Source organism: Anticarsia gemmatalis, chromosome 12 (genome assembly GCF_050436995.1).
Source record: "Anticarsia gemmatalis isolate Benzon Research Colony breed Stoneville strain chromosome 12, ilAntGemm2 primary, whole genome shotgun sequence".
Taxonomy (NCBI): domain Eukaryota; kingdom Metazoa; phylum Arthropoda; class Insecta; order Lepidoptera; family Erebidae; genus Anticarsia; species Anticarsia gemmatalis.
This window is the reverse complement of record NC_134756.1, coordinates 11,006,958-11,025,579: the sequence shown is the minus strand read 5'-3', so window position 1 is coordinate 11,025,579 and position 18,622 is coordinate 11,006,958. Positions and strand designations below refer to the sequence as shown.

Here is an 18,622-nt window from a genome sequence, read left to right as displayed (position 1 = left end):
TGGGTTATGTTAAATCTTTAAAAAAATATTTCCTTATTAAAAATCCGAGTAATTGGTCAGAATAGATATTTAGAGCAAAAAAAAATACATTTCAGCAGAATAATTTTTAATCATTGATTGTACTGTATCTCGTTTGATACTCGCTTGCGGCTACGATTTGAACAACACGAAATTATCAACACGGACTGCATAGTAAAATACATTTATGATAATTCTGTCATCACTATCAACTCACAAAACCAGGTTCTATCCTCAACATTTCGATTTACAAAACCAACCACACAATTCGGCTACTAACCTATTCACTCGTATATCACCGAAACCAACTAAAGCCCATCGACGGCTTAGTCCCGGCCATAGTCCTCAATGTTAATTCAAGTCTAATCCGCTTGGCTAGAGAAACAGGACAGGACGACTTATTGTGTTTAAGTCTTAACTTGAGCTGTTAGCTATTGGTAATACCTAAGATTCGGTGGTAAATTCAGGCGTTTATCGGATTTTGGGGTATTTAGAATTGCTTATGAGATGATTTTACATTTCTAATATAAGAAGAGCAGGAGACGAATATTTATACTCTAGCTTGAGGAACACACGTCTCACCTGTGGGACACAATTTACAATTAATTCAAAAAAATAATTTTGCATACCAAAATAACACCTTGATTTGTCGTTTTGGTCATGCCTCTTTTTACATTAACCTCAAAAATGCCACCAAATCAAATCTCAAATTGCCGTGTAGTCTATTTTCCTGTCAAATGCATCAACAAAAAATGTAGACATGCAAATGTACTTTCACATTTACCAAATTAACGAACTACTCACCTTGTTTCCATGCACCAAATTAATAATCACATTAAAAAAAGTTTTGTTTCGAACATTGTGTTCAGCATTTCAACTCGCTTGTTCGACCCACAGAGCATTCAAACATAAACAACCGAACATGTTTTCACCATTCAAGCCCACCTTGCATTCTCAAAAACAGAAACCCCTTTTCATTTTATTTTCGTTGTTGTTTACGAAAATTTATTTCTGTAAATACATAAATCTCGGGCGGGACTTTATTCGTGTGTTTTTTTCCTTATTTTTCGTTGCAGTCGAGTTGAATTAAACGAAGGTGATTGAATAATGAGTTAACGCTTTCCTTTTAGTAGCGCGGGTAACTTTTATTTGTGTGCACTTTGTTTAACTGCTGGAGAAAAGCGTTTCATGTTACATTTCCGATCTTTTCTCTTTATATTTTACACATTGTTTCCCGGTTATCTTTCTGTGAGATATCGATTGTACACATGTTTAAGACGTGTATCTAGTTGCATTATTTTCCTTTCGTAAGGCATGATTTTAAATGCCATATAATCTGACGTAAGTTTCTTGCTAGCTCCTCTCATAATTTTGAGTTACTGAGATGTTAAACGAACTTTAAATTTGTATTCTGTATTACAATTAAAGCCAAAATATTATCTTTTGATAAATCGATTGAGTCATTTTAGTAGTCGGAATGAGGTATCGACGTTACTTCATTCAATGATCGTTTAATTGGTATGTTAACATTTGTCAATAACATTTTTTATATTTCTTAATGCATAATGTTTGGAACGATACTAAACGAGTAAACAGTAATGTTCAGTAAAATGCCATAAAAATTCTTATAAGAGCATGTTTGAGCTTCCAACTTTTGTACGCATACCATTTAATATGCGAGATAATATTCCGCGAAACGTTTAGAAAATATTTTATACTTTGAAAGTGAAATACTTTCTATGTTAAGTGGTATTCACTTTATATTGCAATCGCAAAGTTTGTCGTGACTTTTTAATAGTTTAACCTCCTTTGAAGCAGCTACGTTTGTGTTTATCTCTTTTTCTTTAAGTGCATTTATATTCATATAGTGTGGAAAAACTAAATGTTTGCTTTGAGACTTTGTTTTTAGACAGATGAACACTAAAAGTATGTTTACACAATACTACCATAATAATACATACCTACTATATTTTTGACTAGAATCAAATATTGATCGGTCTTTTTGAACCCGATACTGTTTCACTTCCGGGTAAGGCATTCCTTCTGAACGAGGAAGAGGTCAAATTTGAGTCCACCACGCTGATAGAATTATGCAAGTCAAATTTAAAAGTTTTTTTTTTCACTAAAATAGGCGCGGCCACTGCGCCTGACATCGATCGCACTTGAACATTTTAATACAAATCGATTCAACGTTGGCTAATAAAATAGGTATCGTAATCTCTAATTTTCGCTAACTCGTTGCATTACATTAAACCGATCGTGAACAAAACACAATTTATAAGCACTACCAATAAAAGATAATTGCGTTCCACCTCTAAAGAACCAATGAATCAGAAATAACTATCAGATCGTCCATAAAATATAACTATGCACAAAAACGAAAGCGATTAATTCTCGCTATCGTACCGATACGCTTGGTCATCACTTTTTACAGTTATTAGCGGGACAAACATTAGGAAAGGAGTTCTATCATGGACGTAGTAATAAATGAATGGAACGATATCATAAATTTTGTCGCCATAATTATTATTAGGTGTTTTGGTTTCGTTGATTATGTTTTGGTTGTAAACTAAAACTAGGAAGTCGAAATATAAGCTTTCTTTTATTTGACTTTCTAATATTATAGTGGCTTCTGCAGCAGTTGACATTGCAGCGCTTTCTAGAAATAGTTTTGTACCGCATTGTACGTGTTGTATTGTTTAAAAATGAATTACTATTTCTAATTTTCTTCCGTCATTTCATGGAAATTTTTTGAATTGTTAATTGCATCCACGTTTGTGTTACTTCTAGAAAATGTTGCCATGCTATTGTTGGTTATTGCCAAAATTGGCATGGCAACATTTTTTGCGTTGTCATTGATATAAAAAAACCCAAGATACCAGAATAATATTTACAGGCAAAGTATTAACAGACAAAAACAATGCATAATTTTGTGATGCTGATGATATTACTGAAGAATAATAGTGATGAGGTCTCACCAAAAAGCGTAGCAAAGTATTCCTTAAATGTAATATTTTTTCAATAATTTACAGAAAGATTCATGAACAGAAGTTAACGTATAAATATCGTTCTATCATAAGGGTCACAAATGGTTCGGTTTACCGAGTCATAAATTATTCAACCGTCTCGTTCGCAACGGGTATGTTTTGTACCAACACTGACCAGATATTACCAGCCGAGTGTTGGATGTTTGAGTGTTATTGTTTGTATTCGAGTTGTGAATAGTTATTACCTAGAAATAGTAAGAAAACAAATGTTTCTTTAAGTCATTTTCTAGTTACATTTATTGTTAATGAAGTGTGATCTAAAAATTACATGTTTATCAAACATTAAAAGCATTAAGATCAGGATTAAAATAGGTTTTTTTACAATACAATTATTTAGTTCGTATAACAGAAATCCGTGACCTAAGTTATAATGTGTAGGAGTAAAGTAACTTTATTTATTTGACTAACCATAAAGTTTGTACTAGCAAGCGAAGTTGCAAGCTGGCTTATAAATATCTAAAAACTGATAAGTATCTTAAAATTAAATGGCAGCTTAATGAAATTCAATTATCATTTCCTGCAATTTGCTGTGAAATAATACCGTCCGGTAGGAAGACATCGTATATTCCTAGAACAGTAAACGTTCAATATCATAAATAAAACCAACAAACTAAAACATTTTTCCTCGCTCATGAGTTGATAGTCTAAAAGCACCCCATGTTTATTTGAAATCTCCGGAATTTCCGCAAGATGTAACGCTGTAGGCTTTTCGGCTAAAGTAGTACGGGCTTAAATTTATTGTTGGACATCCTAATGGCCTCGGCGATCGTGTCCGCGTAATTAACTCTCGTTTAGTTTATTATTTATACTGTCATTGTTTATTTTGTTGGTAAAATTCGTTTTGATTGCGTACGAGCGAAATTGGATTTGTGATTTGAATTGCCACTAATTGCGGGATTTAATTATTTATGATATCATATGTTTTTTGATTTCTGCGGTGGAATAAATTTTATATTCTTATGATTAATTTATCAATATTTACAAAACGTATAATTATTTTGATCCCTTTCAAATATGAAAATTCGTTCATCTCAGAAAAAAAAGATATAACCTTAAATAGTTGACGACTACAAATATTTTTTTAAGAACAATAAAACGCTCAATTGGTTCAGCCGTTCTCAAGCTTTGCGCTCAGTAACACACTATCAGTGTAAGAAAATCTTAACTGTACCTTCGAATAAAACTTGTATTACATAGTCACACATTAAATACTCGTCGCACATGAAAATTGTACAGTTCCTCAATTTTCCAAACAAAAACAAAATTATACCATCGAAATTTATTTCCCATTCAAGCCAAATTTCCCCGCATTTAATATGGGAACTACTTACATGTCACCGTTTGACAGAGGACCGAATATTTTCGCACCCCGTTACTCGTAACAAACGTATATCAATATTAATATTTTCTCGCTTTATTTGTATGGCAAAGTGCCTTCAGCAAACATCAATCTTATGCAAGACGTTGTGTGACCCAATTTGAATTTTATTTTCGCATTAAAGGAGAAACTGGATGTCATATTAGAGTATTGCTCAAGAAAATTGGCTGTTATTTTCGTGCATATTAAACTACATTAGTCACTATATCAATGCAAAAACTTTAGTCCCGATTGCACCATTAGTCGATAAGTAACAAATAGCTTATAACATAATAATTTTTGAATTATTTAATGAAAGCAAATGTATGAAACTGATGTGTTCTTGTCATTGAAGTTAGCCGATAGGTATTATCTAACACTCATTTATAAGCTGGGAAGCTGATCACTAATTGTATTATTATATCAAATAAAATTTAAATAATTAGAAATTTGGAACATTAACTGAAGGTCTACGTCAAAACATTGAATAATTTTTATGCTATTTAAAAGTCACTTATTTAGGCTAAGTTGTACTTAAGTAGACTCACAGGAGCAAGTTACGAGTAGTTCATGAAATATACACACACACGTACGCACACGAAAGTGTACATAATCAGTATCTAACTTTGTGTAAGTGTGAGTAAAATTCACTTAATGGCACTATGATTGTAATGCGTTGCTTACGACTAGAATATTATATTAGCCTCGCTCCGCCTTGATTCGATATTGAAAACGTTCACGATTTTATACCTAAAAATGAAATATGCAGCTTTTTGCTATCTTTTAGTACTTTGTTAGTGTCAAAACTGAATCGACGATTTATTACAGAAAAACTTCTTGACAGATTTTATTCTCAACTATTTCTGATAAAATCTTAAATGTAGTTTTGATACGTGCTTCTTAATAAATGACAATGCTCTTCTTTTAAGTTTTTTAGAAGTTATCTATTATTTTAAAATAACTTATTTTTCTACACGTTTATAAATTATTTTGAGAATGTGTTTTCAATAATCAAATAACGTTATTTGAGGAATGGATTATTGTTTGACATTTTGACAGACTCTTCAGTCAAAATAATTTTGAGTCTGAAAATTTGTGAAAAATTTCTCATAAAATAAGTGCAGTTTGGTATCCTATACACTACTGAGCTCAGAGTAGTCTTGGTCTACATTTTATGGAAACTTGACAGTTTAGAAAACTTTACTAAAATCATCACTAAAGGACACCAAAAACACCAAAACTTGACTATTCAGTCAAAATAATTTTAAAACTGAAATTTGGGAAACACTTCTCATAAAATAAGGCAGTTTGATATCCTATACACTACTGAGCTCGGAGTAAAAAACTTAGTACACATTTTATTAAAACCTGACTGTTCAGAAAAATTACCTAACAAAAACACTAAAGGACACCAAGAACACCATTTAACGTTTGAATGACAATCAAAACGATTCATTAACTCCTCTCATATCAAGATAATACCATAATTAAGCCCCATGTTACAAAACTCATCCTCCCCATGGGTCCCATACAAGCCATACAAGACATACATATTACCCTTGAGTAACATAACTCCTAATAGCGTAACAGGAACATTAAAATAGCAGTTCCAATTCCGAGGTCATTGTGTTGTTAACAACTGGTTAAATAGTCATAGGCAGTAAGGAAGTAGGAGGGAGGAGATAATTTGATGTAATGTGCTGCGGCTTATATAGGGATAGTGTTAATAGATAGTTTGATGTAATAAGCTGTGCCTTATAGTGCATTTTTTTTTTCTACATTCCGCATCCTTGAGCATTTGATTGTTCACTTAATTTTGATCTTACAGCTCGTCATGTTTAGGGGGTTGATAAAAGAAAAGTTTTTTTTTTTACTAAAACTATGATTTAATTTTGATGTTTTGACTGTGTCTGAGCAAAACTGAGTCAATGGATGCAAACTTAAAATTTGTCATTTAACCTGTATACATCAATGACACAGCACGCAAATCTTCCTTGGCTTAACCTTGATTTTTAACTAACTTTAAACTGCGTTATGTAAACTGTAGTGAGTGATGCTATATAATGTCAGAGATTAAGCTACCGTCTATCCGTATTTGTAAGAAGAGTTACTTAACTAAACACACACATAATTATGCATAGCGCGGCTTACTTCTGTCCGGTCACCCTAATAGCTAGTTAGTCGTACCTAATTAAACATTGGCCGCTAATAATTGGATGATAGATAGATATATGGTTCAAGATAGTTAGCCTGTTAAGCTCGATTAATTTCAGCGAGTCGGGTTAGCTCGTGGTATTGAATATGGATCACTGATCATCGGTTTGGTATTGTTATTGCTCATGAGTAAGTGGGCTGGACATATGTGGTTTGTATGTATGAAGTATAAACAGTAGAATGTTTCTATCAACATCTTGTTATTTTCCATAGTAACATTTCTAGAATTATTTTCTCCGTAGAAAAAATGAAATGTTATTTTCGTTATTAAAACAGTTCGTACGAAATTTCTACAGAAATTGAGGAGTCAAGATAATCAGTATCGAGTTTGCAGCTTTAAAAGTCAACTAAAATTACCTAATTATACATTCAAATACACGAGATAATGGGGATTTTGTAGGCCACATTACCATACGTGAATGATTTGTAAAGAATGGAAAATCCCGTACTATTTATAACAAGGTCAGCAAACCATCAGCTTGATATTATTATAATAACTTTGCTACCAAGTTGACTCAACAGTAATACTAAACTCGACTATTATCATAACACGACCATAAAAAGCTACACAAAAACATCTTCAGAGAACCTACTTTACATACACTTAAACCAGGACAAGATAACTTAGAAAATACATACGACACAACGGAATTATTACTACGAAACCTAGAAGCTTCCATTACCAAGAAGTACCAAAGGAAATCTTATCAAATTCCAACAGAAATGAAACATCGCTATCATAAACATGCTATTAAATAACAAAACAGATCATAAAAGCCGATGCTTATAGCTCTGATTAATTCCCGGTGCCTAAATCCAAGACTTAACGGCTTCAACGCGTTTAATCATGGTTGCAGGATAAGGCGAGTGATAAATTCGACCGCAGTATCTGGTTATGATGTACTACCGAGTACTACCGAGGATGGAAATTATATCGCTTGTGAGAATATAGTGGTAGTATACAGATGTGAGGATTATGGACTAAATTAGGAGAAATGTAGATATGTGAATACGTACTTATTACTTAAAACCAGTTTTGCCATAACATTATATGTATATACATATATACTACTATACTATCTGAAAATAGGAAAAATGACTTCAGATGACGTAATTTGATGTATTTTTTATTCCAACAAAACACCGTTCCGTCAAATGGAATACAAATTTTGTTTGATCATTTACAGTAATTAGCAACCAAACGTATGTACGTGCGGTGAACAGAACATTCATACCAAAAAAGAACTTTGATATACAAAATAATTAGCCAAGCAATTATAACTAGGGTTATAGTAAAACACACAAGTCTAGGAAGACAGCTACACCTCATATTATATGCACAAACATAAAGCATAAAGCCCTACAACATATTCAGCTTGTTATATTCCGTCAACATGCATTCCATTTCTCGCTTTTCAACTGCAAATTTACCTCCTGAACTACACTTACACAGAAACGCTAAAACAGACACATGTACATATAAATATTTTTTGTTGACTGTAGTGTCATGGCCGCCGGTAGTGCACTTTTGTGAATGAGTTATCAGTTCAATTTGCAACGACAAACAGTACAGTTGTGTAACGAAGTAACTGTCATATTTTATTTTTATGGAAATAAATTGTAACTGCCACAGTTTATGTTTTAACGTTTAAATTTACAAGTCTGTAGTTTTTTGTTGTTGAATTGGATTTATTTTGGAAAGTTTCTGTAAATATTTTTTTATTGTGACGATTTCTGCTTTTACTTTTTTTTATATAGTTTTTAAACATTTGCTTACTCTTTATTTGTTGTTAAAAAGACTGCAGCAGGCATTATTGGTTGTTGAAGGCTGTACTTGTTGAAAAATTACTAAACAAATGATTAAAATCAAATACACAACTACGTATAACCTAAGCGGAAAAGCAGTGCTAGTAGATTAAATAATAAATTAATTAAAAAGAAATTTAATCGACTGATTTCTCACGTGCTGGGCAATTAGGCGTTATATTAATTTATTAAAAAAAAAAACGTTTATAACGTATATTTTGCACAGTCATTGTCATTATCTCCTAAACTGAAAAAGTCCTCGTCTAGACACCTAATAAGCCTTGACAACAGTTTCAATAACGAACGTTTTCACCATTAAATCCTTGCTTAGTAATTTACATAATAATATTCTAGACTAATAACAACAATTTACCTTTTCAACAGACTAATGAAACTAAACCAAGGTCGCCACGTCAAAGGAAACCGACCAGACTCAATAATATTAATACACGAACTATTTTCATTAATTCTCAGATTACTAACGATACCTCATATTGTAATTACTTAGGATACGTAGAAGATTAATTATGTCATAGTTAAACAAGCTCTTTCAAGTGAGTATGTCTGCGTTAAACGTTTTACTTGAACCGAGAATCGAATCAGATACCTATATAGAGTTTAGTCTGTTAACTGTTATAAAGATCTCTCAAATTTGATTCCCAAATCGATCAGCAGCCGACTAAATGTTTCTTACTAAACAATTAGTATTGTTATATGTACTTGTGTAGAAATACAAGTTTATTATGTGTAAAAAGTTTAGCTATTAAGAATGTAAATAAATCATAGTCCGTTAATTTATATGGTTACTTAGTACAAAAAGCATAGTTTTACTCACTTCACTCATGTACAATATCAACAACTTTCTCTGATATCAAATATATTAACTTTCACCGACTGACACGATCTAATTTCAAATATTTTTGCTCAGTTTAACAATTAGATTTATAAAGCACCTAATTTCAGATAAAAGTGACCTACTTTTCAGTAATTTTGAATGTTTACGGCAACATTAAAATGTATTCAGGGATTTATTTCATAGTTGTTTGTTTATTTAGAAAGATAAGTTGAGGTTTTGTGTTTCAATGTATTCAGTTTAGGCTTAATAGTATGTTAATAGAATAATTCGTTGTTTATGTATTTACAAAGGCAAATGTTTGTGAGGATCTCAAAATTGTAAACGGGCAAACATTACGAAAACACGATTTTTGTTTGTTAAATTATGTATATAATTAAAGTCACTTGAGAATCGACGTAATTAGATTATAATTTACATTTCAATAAATTAAAAAAAAACATTCTACATAAATCTTTTGATGAAAATAAAAACCTTTCTAAATGTGCAAACTTCCTCAATCATTATACGAATTTGTTTTGCTGTAAAATATTTATTAAATTATCAAAATAAACAATATTATAAAAATATTATTATATAAGCTCAAATATAACAATAATATTGTTTAACGTATACTGCCATTTAATTCACCGAGTGAAACCGAAAACATATCTTCTATCTTTAGTTACAAAACATCTGAAATGTGGTGAACTCTAAGCCCGTTAATAAATTGATCTAAACTTTCATTTAAAACTTTAATTTCTAACGTTAGAGGGTAAAAACGCTTCAACAACTTTGACACAAGACTAGTCACAAACCACACTAAAGAAATGTGCAAACATCCATGAATTTCCATTAGCTTCAATACGAAACGGGACACATTCTTTACTCTCCTACAACGTTGAAAACAAAGGCCATATCAAATTATTTAATTAAAAATGCTTTTGAATCATTCATTATACTTTTTTCTTCTTAATCGCCGTTCAAATCCGGAATTTGTAATTGGAAACGGAAAGCGCCGATTGCCTTTTTATTTTCATAACATTTCTAAGCCGCTTACTCATATTTCGTCGGGATCCTTACAAAATTTGTATTATTCGGATTATTGTTACAAGCTCCTTATAATTGCTAGTTTAATATTTCCACGAATTTTCTTCTCGACGTGACTGGTTTATTCAATATATATAATGTCAAAGAGTGTGTAGTTTACGATTTTGTGATTGACATCAAAGAAAATCGCTCGGGCGCCTATATTTTATTTATTTCCTAACGTCGATGTATTAGTATTCTACTGGTATCAAAGGTCTCGGAATCTATTACGATTCGCAGGCTGTTTCACTTACTAAGGACTATACCGATACTGTAATAAAATACTTATTTTTGCTGTCGGGTATTATTTTTAGGGTAACACGGTCAGTTCTATACAATTTTTATACTATTACTATTCAATACGTATAATGTATATTTATTATAATAATAAAGTCGACTAGAAAATAAAATGATTTACTGAATTAAATGTATATAACGTTGTCGGTCTTTGCATACCATGAGCGTGGACCTTTATTTCGTAATAAGTATTTAAATAGCTCGCGTTCCATAAAAATTGTGTTCTCGAAAATAATATAAAAGCCTCGTGCGGCTTTTGATGTAAAAAAGAAAATTGAATCGTCTAATACTCTTTATATTGTTCGCAGGTAGGAGGTATGCGGGCTCATAAGATACCCGCTACCTTGCTACTGTTGCTTTTTGCAATAGAAGCGTTGGACGCCAACAGAAGAAAACAGAAAGAAAAAATCATCCCAGCGGCCATCAACATATGCGACATCAGTGACAGGGACTCCAAAGTCCATTGCTACTGCGAGTTCAGTCAAGAACTCAACGAAGCAGTAAAGACAGAATGCTGGGTGTTCAACGGAGGTATAGAACGAACAGACCCATTATGGACCAGCTTTACGTCACAGTCAAACATAGAGACATTGGCATTCAACGTAAGAGCAGACGGCGGTCTAGACTTCGTGCCATCAAAAGTCTTCAGATACTTGAGAAAGATAAAACACTTCAGCATAAAATACAGCTCAATCCACAAGATAGAAAGTTACACATTTGTTAACGTAACATCTGTCCAGGAGATGACGCTGACTAAGAATCAGATTGTCTATCTTGGAAAACACGCGTTTTATAACTTGCCAAATTTAACTATACTTACTTTAGATGAGAACAAAATAGTTGAGCTAGAGACTGAGATGTTTTACGAACTACCAGCACTTCAAAAATTATATCTTACTAGTAATAATATTAGCGTCATTCACGATGGCGCATTTAAGCATCTCGTCAACTTAATTGACCTAGAACTCGATAGAAATAATATTAGCGAACTCAAGAAGGAGTGTTTCTATGGACTTGCAAATCTGAAGCGATTAGATCTAAGAAGAAACAAATTATCCAAACTAAGCTCGTTTACATTTACCGAACTGTGGAACCTCCAGTCATTGTTGCTAGATTATAATGAAATTTATGATTTGGCCCAGAGGACGTTTGATGGATTATCGCAATTAAGGAAGTTGAGTTTAAGCCACAACAAACTTGTAACTTTGGCTAGCAGCCTATTTGAAGGGGTCAGGGGACTGTCCGCCTTAGATATAAGGCATAATAAATTAAAGAGGTTTACATTCGAGAACCTCCATCCTATCTACGACAACTTGAAGAATCAGAACAGCTACATCTACCTTGAAGGTACGTATAATTCGATTTATTGTTAGATATTCTATCTAAATCCAACAGATGTCCCGAATTTAATTATCACAGTTAATTTCGGATTGTATAGTCACATTGAGGGAGTCAAAATTTAATTATCGAATAAAAATCAATTAGTTTGAACAGACGGCGCCCTTAGAAGTGATCATTAGTCCAATTAAGGAATTAATTAACGCGTCAATTGTTACAGGGAACGAATTCCCGTGCGACTGTCATCTCGCATGGATGCATAAGCTTCGTCACGAGGCCAAAAGCGTCAAAGTACGAACGTCTCTCGAAAATTTCATTTGCAAATTTAACGCGGAGCCTTCGTTAAATTCACACTTTACTTATTACGAAAGGAGCGTTATCGGATCAAACAATTTGTACGATAGCGATGACAAAAGTCAAATAAGAGATTATTCGGATAATCCGGATGATTTTTTTCAAGACGAAACTGACGATGCGTACGTTGATGAACCAAAAACCGTTAAAGCCGAAAACGAGAGAACGTTACTTCAGATTCCAGTGGAGACGCTACCGTGCCCTCAAGACGTCAAAAGTGTTACCGACAGGACTTATACTTACCCGTCGCAAAATGAAGCGAAAGATTACAGGAACTTAATCCAATCTTCAAAGACGACGACGATCGATTTGAATCTCGCCATTTTCTTGTCCGCGTTTATGATATTAATATGGACCACTCAATTGTAAATAGTAACTGAGATGAAACGTCATATTTACTTTCTTCTTCTGAGGAATATTAAATCATTTTATTTGCTAAGCTCTATATTTTTCTTGAGAACATTCATATGCTTACTACGAATGTAAATACGTACCGAATCACAAACGAGGAAGAGCATTATTACACAAAAGATCGTTTGCTTTTTGAATTTCAGAAACCTTATGAAACTGTAAATAGTAATATAAATTATGTAAAAAATGTGATATAAAGTATAAGTATAATTATGATAGACATCGTCTTGGAATATAAATTTTATCGTAGGGTACTTTTCTAAAAGAAAACTTGAATTTTTCTCATAACGAATTATTATTTATATTGTTGCGAATCTATTGAGGAGTTTATGTAAATATTTGGGAAAATAAATTGACTGTATATAATATGAGTAATGAATAGCCAGAGAAAATGGGAAATTGATTGTAAACCGTTTTGTTAGTATGTAACTGATCACTCGGTAATGGATGGGACGGATTCAGACACAATACAATGGATATGACTGAAACAGAATATATTTTCAATTTATTGTAATCCTAGATTCTGTTGACGCAATTTTCCATTATACTCAAATAGCTCAACGTCCGATGTCCTCAATAACAGCTTGTCAAAACTATATTTACGGTAGATCCGTTACAAGAAAAATATCAGATAGGTAAATATCTATAATGAATATGTCAGATCCTTGTATCTCACAGAAACAGAGGTATGAGGATGAAAAAAATCAATACACGAACACGTACCGTCCGTTACTGAGCTGGTACTATTTCCTTTATTACATAATACGATTTTATTTCAAGCCCAGGTATTTTGTGGGCTCGACCAGCGAAGCTTGACCGCAAACATACTGTTTAATTGAATCACTACATACAGTGAGGTTGTACTAATATTAGATATTCTGTTTATGGCACAAACAATCCTAAATGCTAATGTTTCAATCAGAATGTTTAGAGGTATATTAATACTCGTTGTGGTAATTTTACTATTGATTGTTTTATTGCCTTTATTAATATGAATTGTATTACAAGTGGCGCTCAGTTTGGTGTATTAACTATGTGCAAACTGTTATTGCATTTTCTATCGATATTGTTTTGATAATGTATTTTAATTACTATTGTTTCGTAACTCAAATAAAAGGCAATTACGGTGCTGTTATAAATATATTATATTTAAGACAAAAAAGTAACCTTAAAACGACTTTATTAATCAAAACTAATTATCAAAAAAGGGCCACAAAATTAACTTAGAGGCCGGTAACGAAAATAAATTCAGGAAATTCATTACCCCTTTCATAAAAGTATCGTGGGCAGTTCCCAAGACAAGAAACAAGAAAAGCTTTTAAGCGGAGTCTCGTAAAATATAAATAAGACTTAGATAGCGCTAAATAACGCTCATTGAAATAGTTACCGACCTTTTGGAAGGCCGCCAATCGGATACGAGTATCAAGTGAAAAATAACTGCCTTTTTAAATTCAGCTGATACATTTTGTTTAAAATTGTACGTCGTTTCGGTTTTAAGGCTGCTTTTTCGTCGCCTATAAATCTTTGAATGTTTTCAGTTTTGGCAATGTGAACGTTTTCGTTATGTCAAGTGGGACTGTTTAGTGATATTTATTATATGTAGTTTGTTTTATTTATGAAGGTACTTACCTAAATTTTTACCATTAATTTAGTACTGTTGTTTGTTTGTAAAATTTTTGCTCTTAGCACACATAGCAACAACTCAAACTTGAGTTACAGGAAATATAAAAATTGTTGTATTTGCTTTTTTCTACAAATTGTCTACTTAACTGTGATTATATTTTAATTCTTACTTTTAGTATAGTTGGTGTTATATTGAGTCAGTTCAGTACGCTATGATTAAATATGAATTTGATTTTAACTTTTTATATAAATTCTGAAGGAAATATAAAATTACCACATCGAATAAATATTTAATGAATTCACTATTTCAGACAATTATAAAGAATAACTCGAATTTTACGAAATCACTTGTGTAATATATTTTTCACTCGAATTTAGTTAACACTTAGGTTATTGATTGTAAATAGTTCTTTGTAAAGTAATTTATTAATTTAAAATAATTTCATTAAAGGTTGATGTTGGATAAATTTGTTTTATTTTAATACACTTTGGGAAATAGAAAAAGTAATTTATATCCTAGAACTACCTTGAGAGTTAGTTCACAAAATTTAATCTATTACTGTTTTACAACTGGGAAAGGATTTCCCTCCTGTAATGAATGAGGAATAAGGCTTATACGCTGGCGAAATGCGACTGTTTGGTGTAAGTTGGTTTCCATATCTTATGGGTGCGCGCATTGTTTCCAACACACATTGTTACTAGGTTAGGTTTAGACATTAGTATGCTGCCTTGGGTTCAAACCCTTGACTACTTCAGCCAGAGGACAATGAACTACTCAGCTATTACTGCTCTTAAATTTATCTTATCTGAATGAAATATTTTTATTCGCTCACGGAACTGTAAGCTTCATGTTCCTTTAATACTTAATTAAATTCCTCAAACTTCTGCTTTGCTATTTCTAAACAATTTGTTTAGAGTTTTATTAGTGCTCGCTCGCTCGCAGAAGGGCGATTGTCTATCACTATCGACAAACGAGTAGCTATCGACGAATGGATGAAAAACTGACTGACTGTATGACTGGCTGACTGAAGTCTGCGCCCCTAGCGTATTTTGTATGAACTTTTCCTTCCGAGTAACATTCGCTACTTGCTTGTCAATAATACTCGCTGAAGACAATTGTGCTACATTTTAAAAATGCCAGTCTGTATGCTCCCAAATGCATAAATAAATAATTTTCAGGATAATACTTTTCAAGGCACACGTAAATTCCATAGAATCGTATCGCTTCCGTATTCAACGATTCATTTTTAAAGTGTACGTCTCAAAATAAGTTTCGCGAAATGTCCTAATAAACCAATACACAAGCTAGCATAAAATAAATGCATTTTTATAAACTACATGTTAGTATGTACGATACTTGCACCCCTCCGTTACTTCCACATTGATACATGCTCACTGACTGGTACTGCACCTGACCTATTTAAAGGGCAACGTTTGCATTGTTGTACTGTCTAAGCTTTCTCTTCCTAGTCTTTGTTTGAAAGCAAATATCAATATTACTCGTATGGTAAGTGAAAAATTGTAGGCCTAATGCAAACATTATAGGTAAAAAGTTATTCATATTTTAGGCACTTGTCCCACCGCCGACGATGAACGAGTAACGAGTAGAGCTAGAATTGTTACTGTTGGTGGGACAACTGCCTTAAGCATGTGCATTATCTATAGCGATCCTTTTGATATACCAGAAAACTCAGTCAATTGATTAAGATAGTTAAAGTCTACTGCAACCAATGTTTGACCACTAATAGTAACTGTTTTGAAACAAGTATCTATGGATACCACAAGCACTATTGAAAATCAAGCCAACGGTTCAAGGCTCTATGATCTAAGATGACCTGTTTTATTGAAATATGTACAACATGGTAACTACAGTACTGAATGGAATTTATTTTGTTTGTACCAATATGACAAGTTGTGTGCACGTTGATTTTTTTATTAATTACTTAGCACAATAAAAAATCTCCTCTATTGAGGAAGACAGCAATAAACGAGCTCATGAAACTACTAGTTTAATAAATTTCACCATTGTTCGTCCAAAATATAGATTTTCTACACTTGAGGTACCAGGCGCGCAGACAGAAGAGGAATTACACAGAGACTGGCAGCATTGTTCTCGGCGCGAGGAATCTGATATTACTCCGTTTGACAAAGGCCTTCTGATTAACCCAGATGGTGTGATGTCGCAAAAAGCGCCTAGATTCTAATTAGGTGGATTAATTAACGTAAGGGAGTGGCTTCTGAGAAATAAGTATTACTTGAAATTGGGTATACATTGTATGAACAAATATGCTATTTCAGAGATTACATAAAAGTCGCAATAACTGACGCACTAATGGAGAGCTAATGTTTTAAAACAATACGAATAAATCTGAGATGAAATCTACGACTTAGTAGTAATTAAATCATACTGCACACATTAGAGGCACTGATCAGATTTTCAGACGAAATTCGTCGGTAGCTATTCGGTTGTTGACAGTTGCAGGAAATCGTCCCGCTACTCACAAAAATATTTTCTCATTATCACGACAATATAATAACATACCTTCTACATAAAACAGAAGACTTTAAAGATATTCAAATAATTTTCTCATTCAGAAATCTTTTCTAGGTCTCAAGCATCTTGCGATGTGCATAAAAAGTCACTGTAGAAGCTATTTTTCTCGTAACTCTGGCCATACTTTTAAAATTGTAATAGTGGAATAATGATAGAAAAACGGCATTGGCGACCGAGTTTTTAGATACTAGCAACCAGTTTTTAAATAATCTCGTCGGGTAGCAACATTTTGAGAAGCATTTTAGTAAAATAGTTTTATAGTTCAAGCTAAAATTACTCACATTTGATCCCTGTGTGCAATTTTATTGCAAAGCAATGTAATATTCAAAATGCTTCCATTTGCAACGCTTACATTACTAAAAAGTATGATTTATTTCCCCTTTTATATACTTTATCCAACACTATTAGACAATTCTGTATTATCTGTCTGCAACTGCTATTGTGGTTTCCACGAGGTCTTATAGGTTTGCACCATACCGTGTAGTAATAATATTTTGTAAGGCGAAACGGGTATAAGCCATACACTTCTACCGTGAGGTAAGATTATAAGATAATCTGTCTCAAAATGGACAACACAGCTATACATTTCCGCGAAAACCAAACCTCAGTACAAGATCGCAAAATCAACACGAAAAACTCATACCGTAAAGCAAAAAAGGAATATTACAACATCAACCTAAAAACCGAGTGAAACAGCTCCGCCCAAAAGCTTTACAATATCTCAAACACTGATTACACAAGTAACTACTAGCCTTAACAGACGGGCAAATATATTTCTAAGTGCTTTACTAACTAAGTGGCCAGACAGAGCATTAGTCAGGGGGAGTTAAAAGTTGCGTCGTTTCAGCGTCTCCCTAGCCATTTAATGCACTGGAATAAAGTACCTTATCAGATCGTGAAAAATGTTTCTTTTTATTGAGATAGCATTAATTTTAGTTTTATGGAAAGTGCTGGTAATGGCAGTATTCTCGTATCTTTTTGTAATGCGTTTTATGTGTTATGAATAACAGTCACGTAACTCAGCATATAAGCTTACAAGCAGTATAAAAACATTAACGGTAGGTACACTGACATAGATGAACAATTTTCTGCCACTATCAAACTTTGACGAGAAATTTTCCAAGGAAAACCGATCAACGCCCTCTAGTGCATTCCGCTAGAATTATTTTTTAACGAATTATAAAATAAATGTCAGGCGTTTGTAATTTTTGTGAGAGTGTAAAATTCACACGATTTCTTGCCAAATTGTAAACCACCGCATTCATAATATTATTGTACGGCTCCAGAGTTACACCAGCTCAAGTAATGTCGGTATATCAAACAAGTTATAACCTAAACACCACTACACTATCCAAGTCTCACCATTAGCAATCATTATACTAAAACCTTAATAACTGAATCATAAATATGGATTACGGTGAGAGCCATCAGCTTTACTCCTTGACATTTGTGGGGTGGTACATAAAAGGGTTTCAAAGCCAAACTCTACATTCCATATGAGGACACGTCTGAAAGTTTTTACTACCCCCTGAGGGTGAAACTTTAACACCGTTTTAATTAGTTGGAAGTCATTTCAGGGGAATGAAGGTGCCACTCATCACAGTCTGTGTACTTTGTCTTCATTTTAAGGTGCTATATTTATGAGGTTAAATATTTTGGTGTTTTCTGAGAGTAGTATGGCG

The 18,622-nt window shown here is 32.9% G+C and overlaps 1 protein-coding gene across 1 annotated transcript in view; it reads left to right on the top strand.

Moving 5' to 3' along the window:
• Positions 1–14,853, top strand: part of LOC142977021 (uncharacterized) — a 111,612-nt gene extending 96,759 nt beyond the window's left edge. The window contains exons 2-3 of the mRNA XM_076120686.1: positions 10,969–12,007; positions 12,219–14,853. Coding sequence (XP_075976801.1) covers positions 10,978–12,007; positions 12,219–12,721 — 1,533 coding nt within the window. The 5' untranslated portion in view covers positions 10,969–10,977 and the 3' untranslated portion in view covers positions 12,722–14,853. The remainder of the gene's footprint in view (positions 1–10,968; positions 12,008–12,218) is intronic.
• Positions 14,854–18,622: the final 3,769 nt, after the last annotated feature.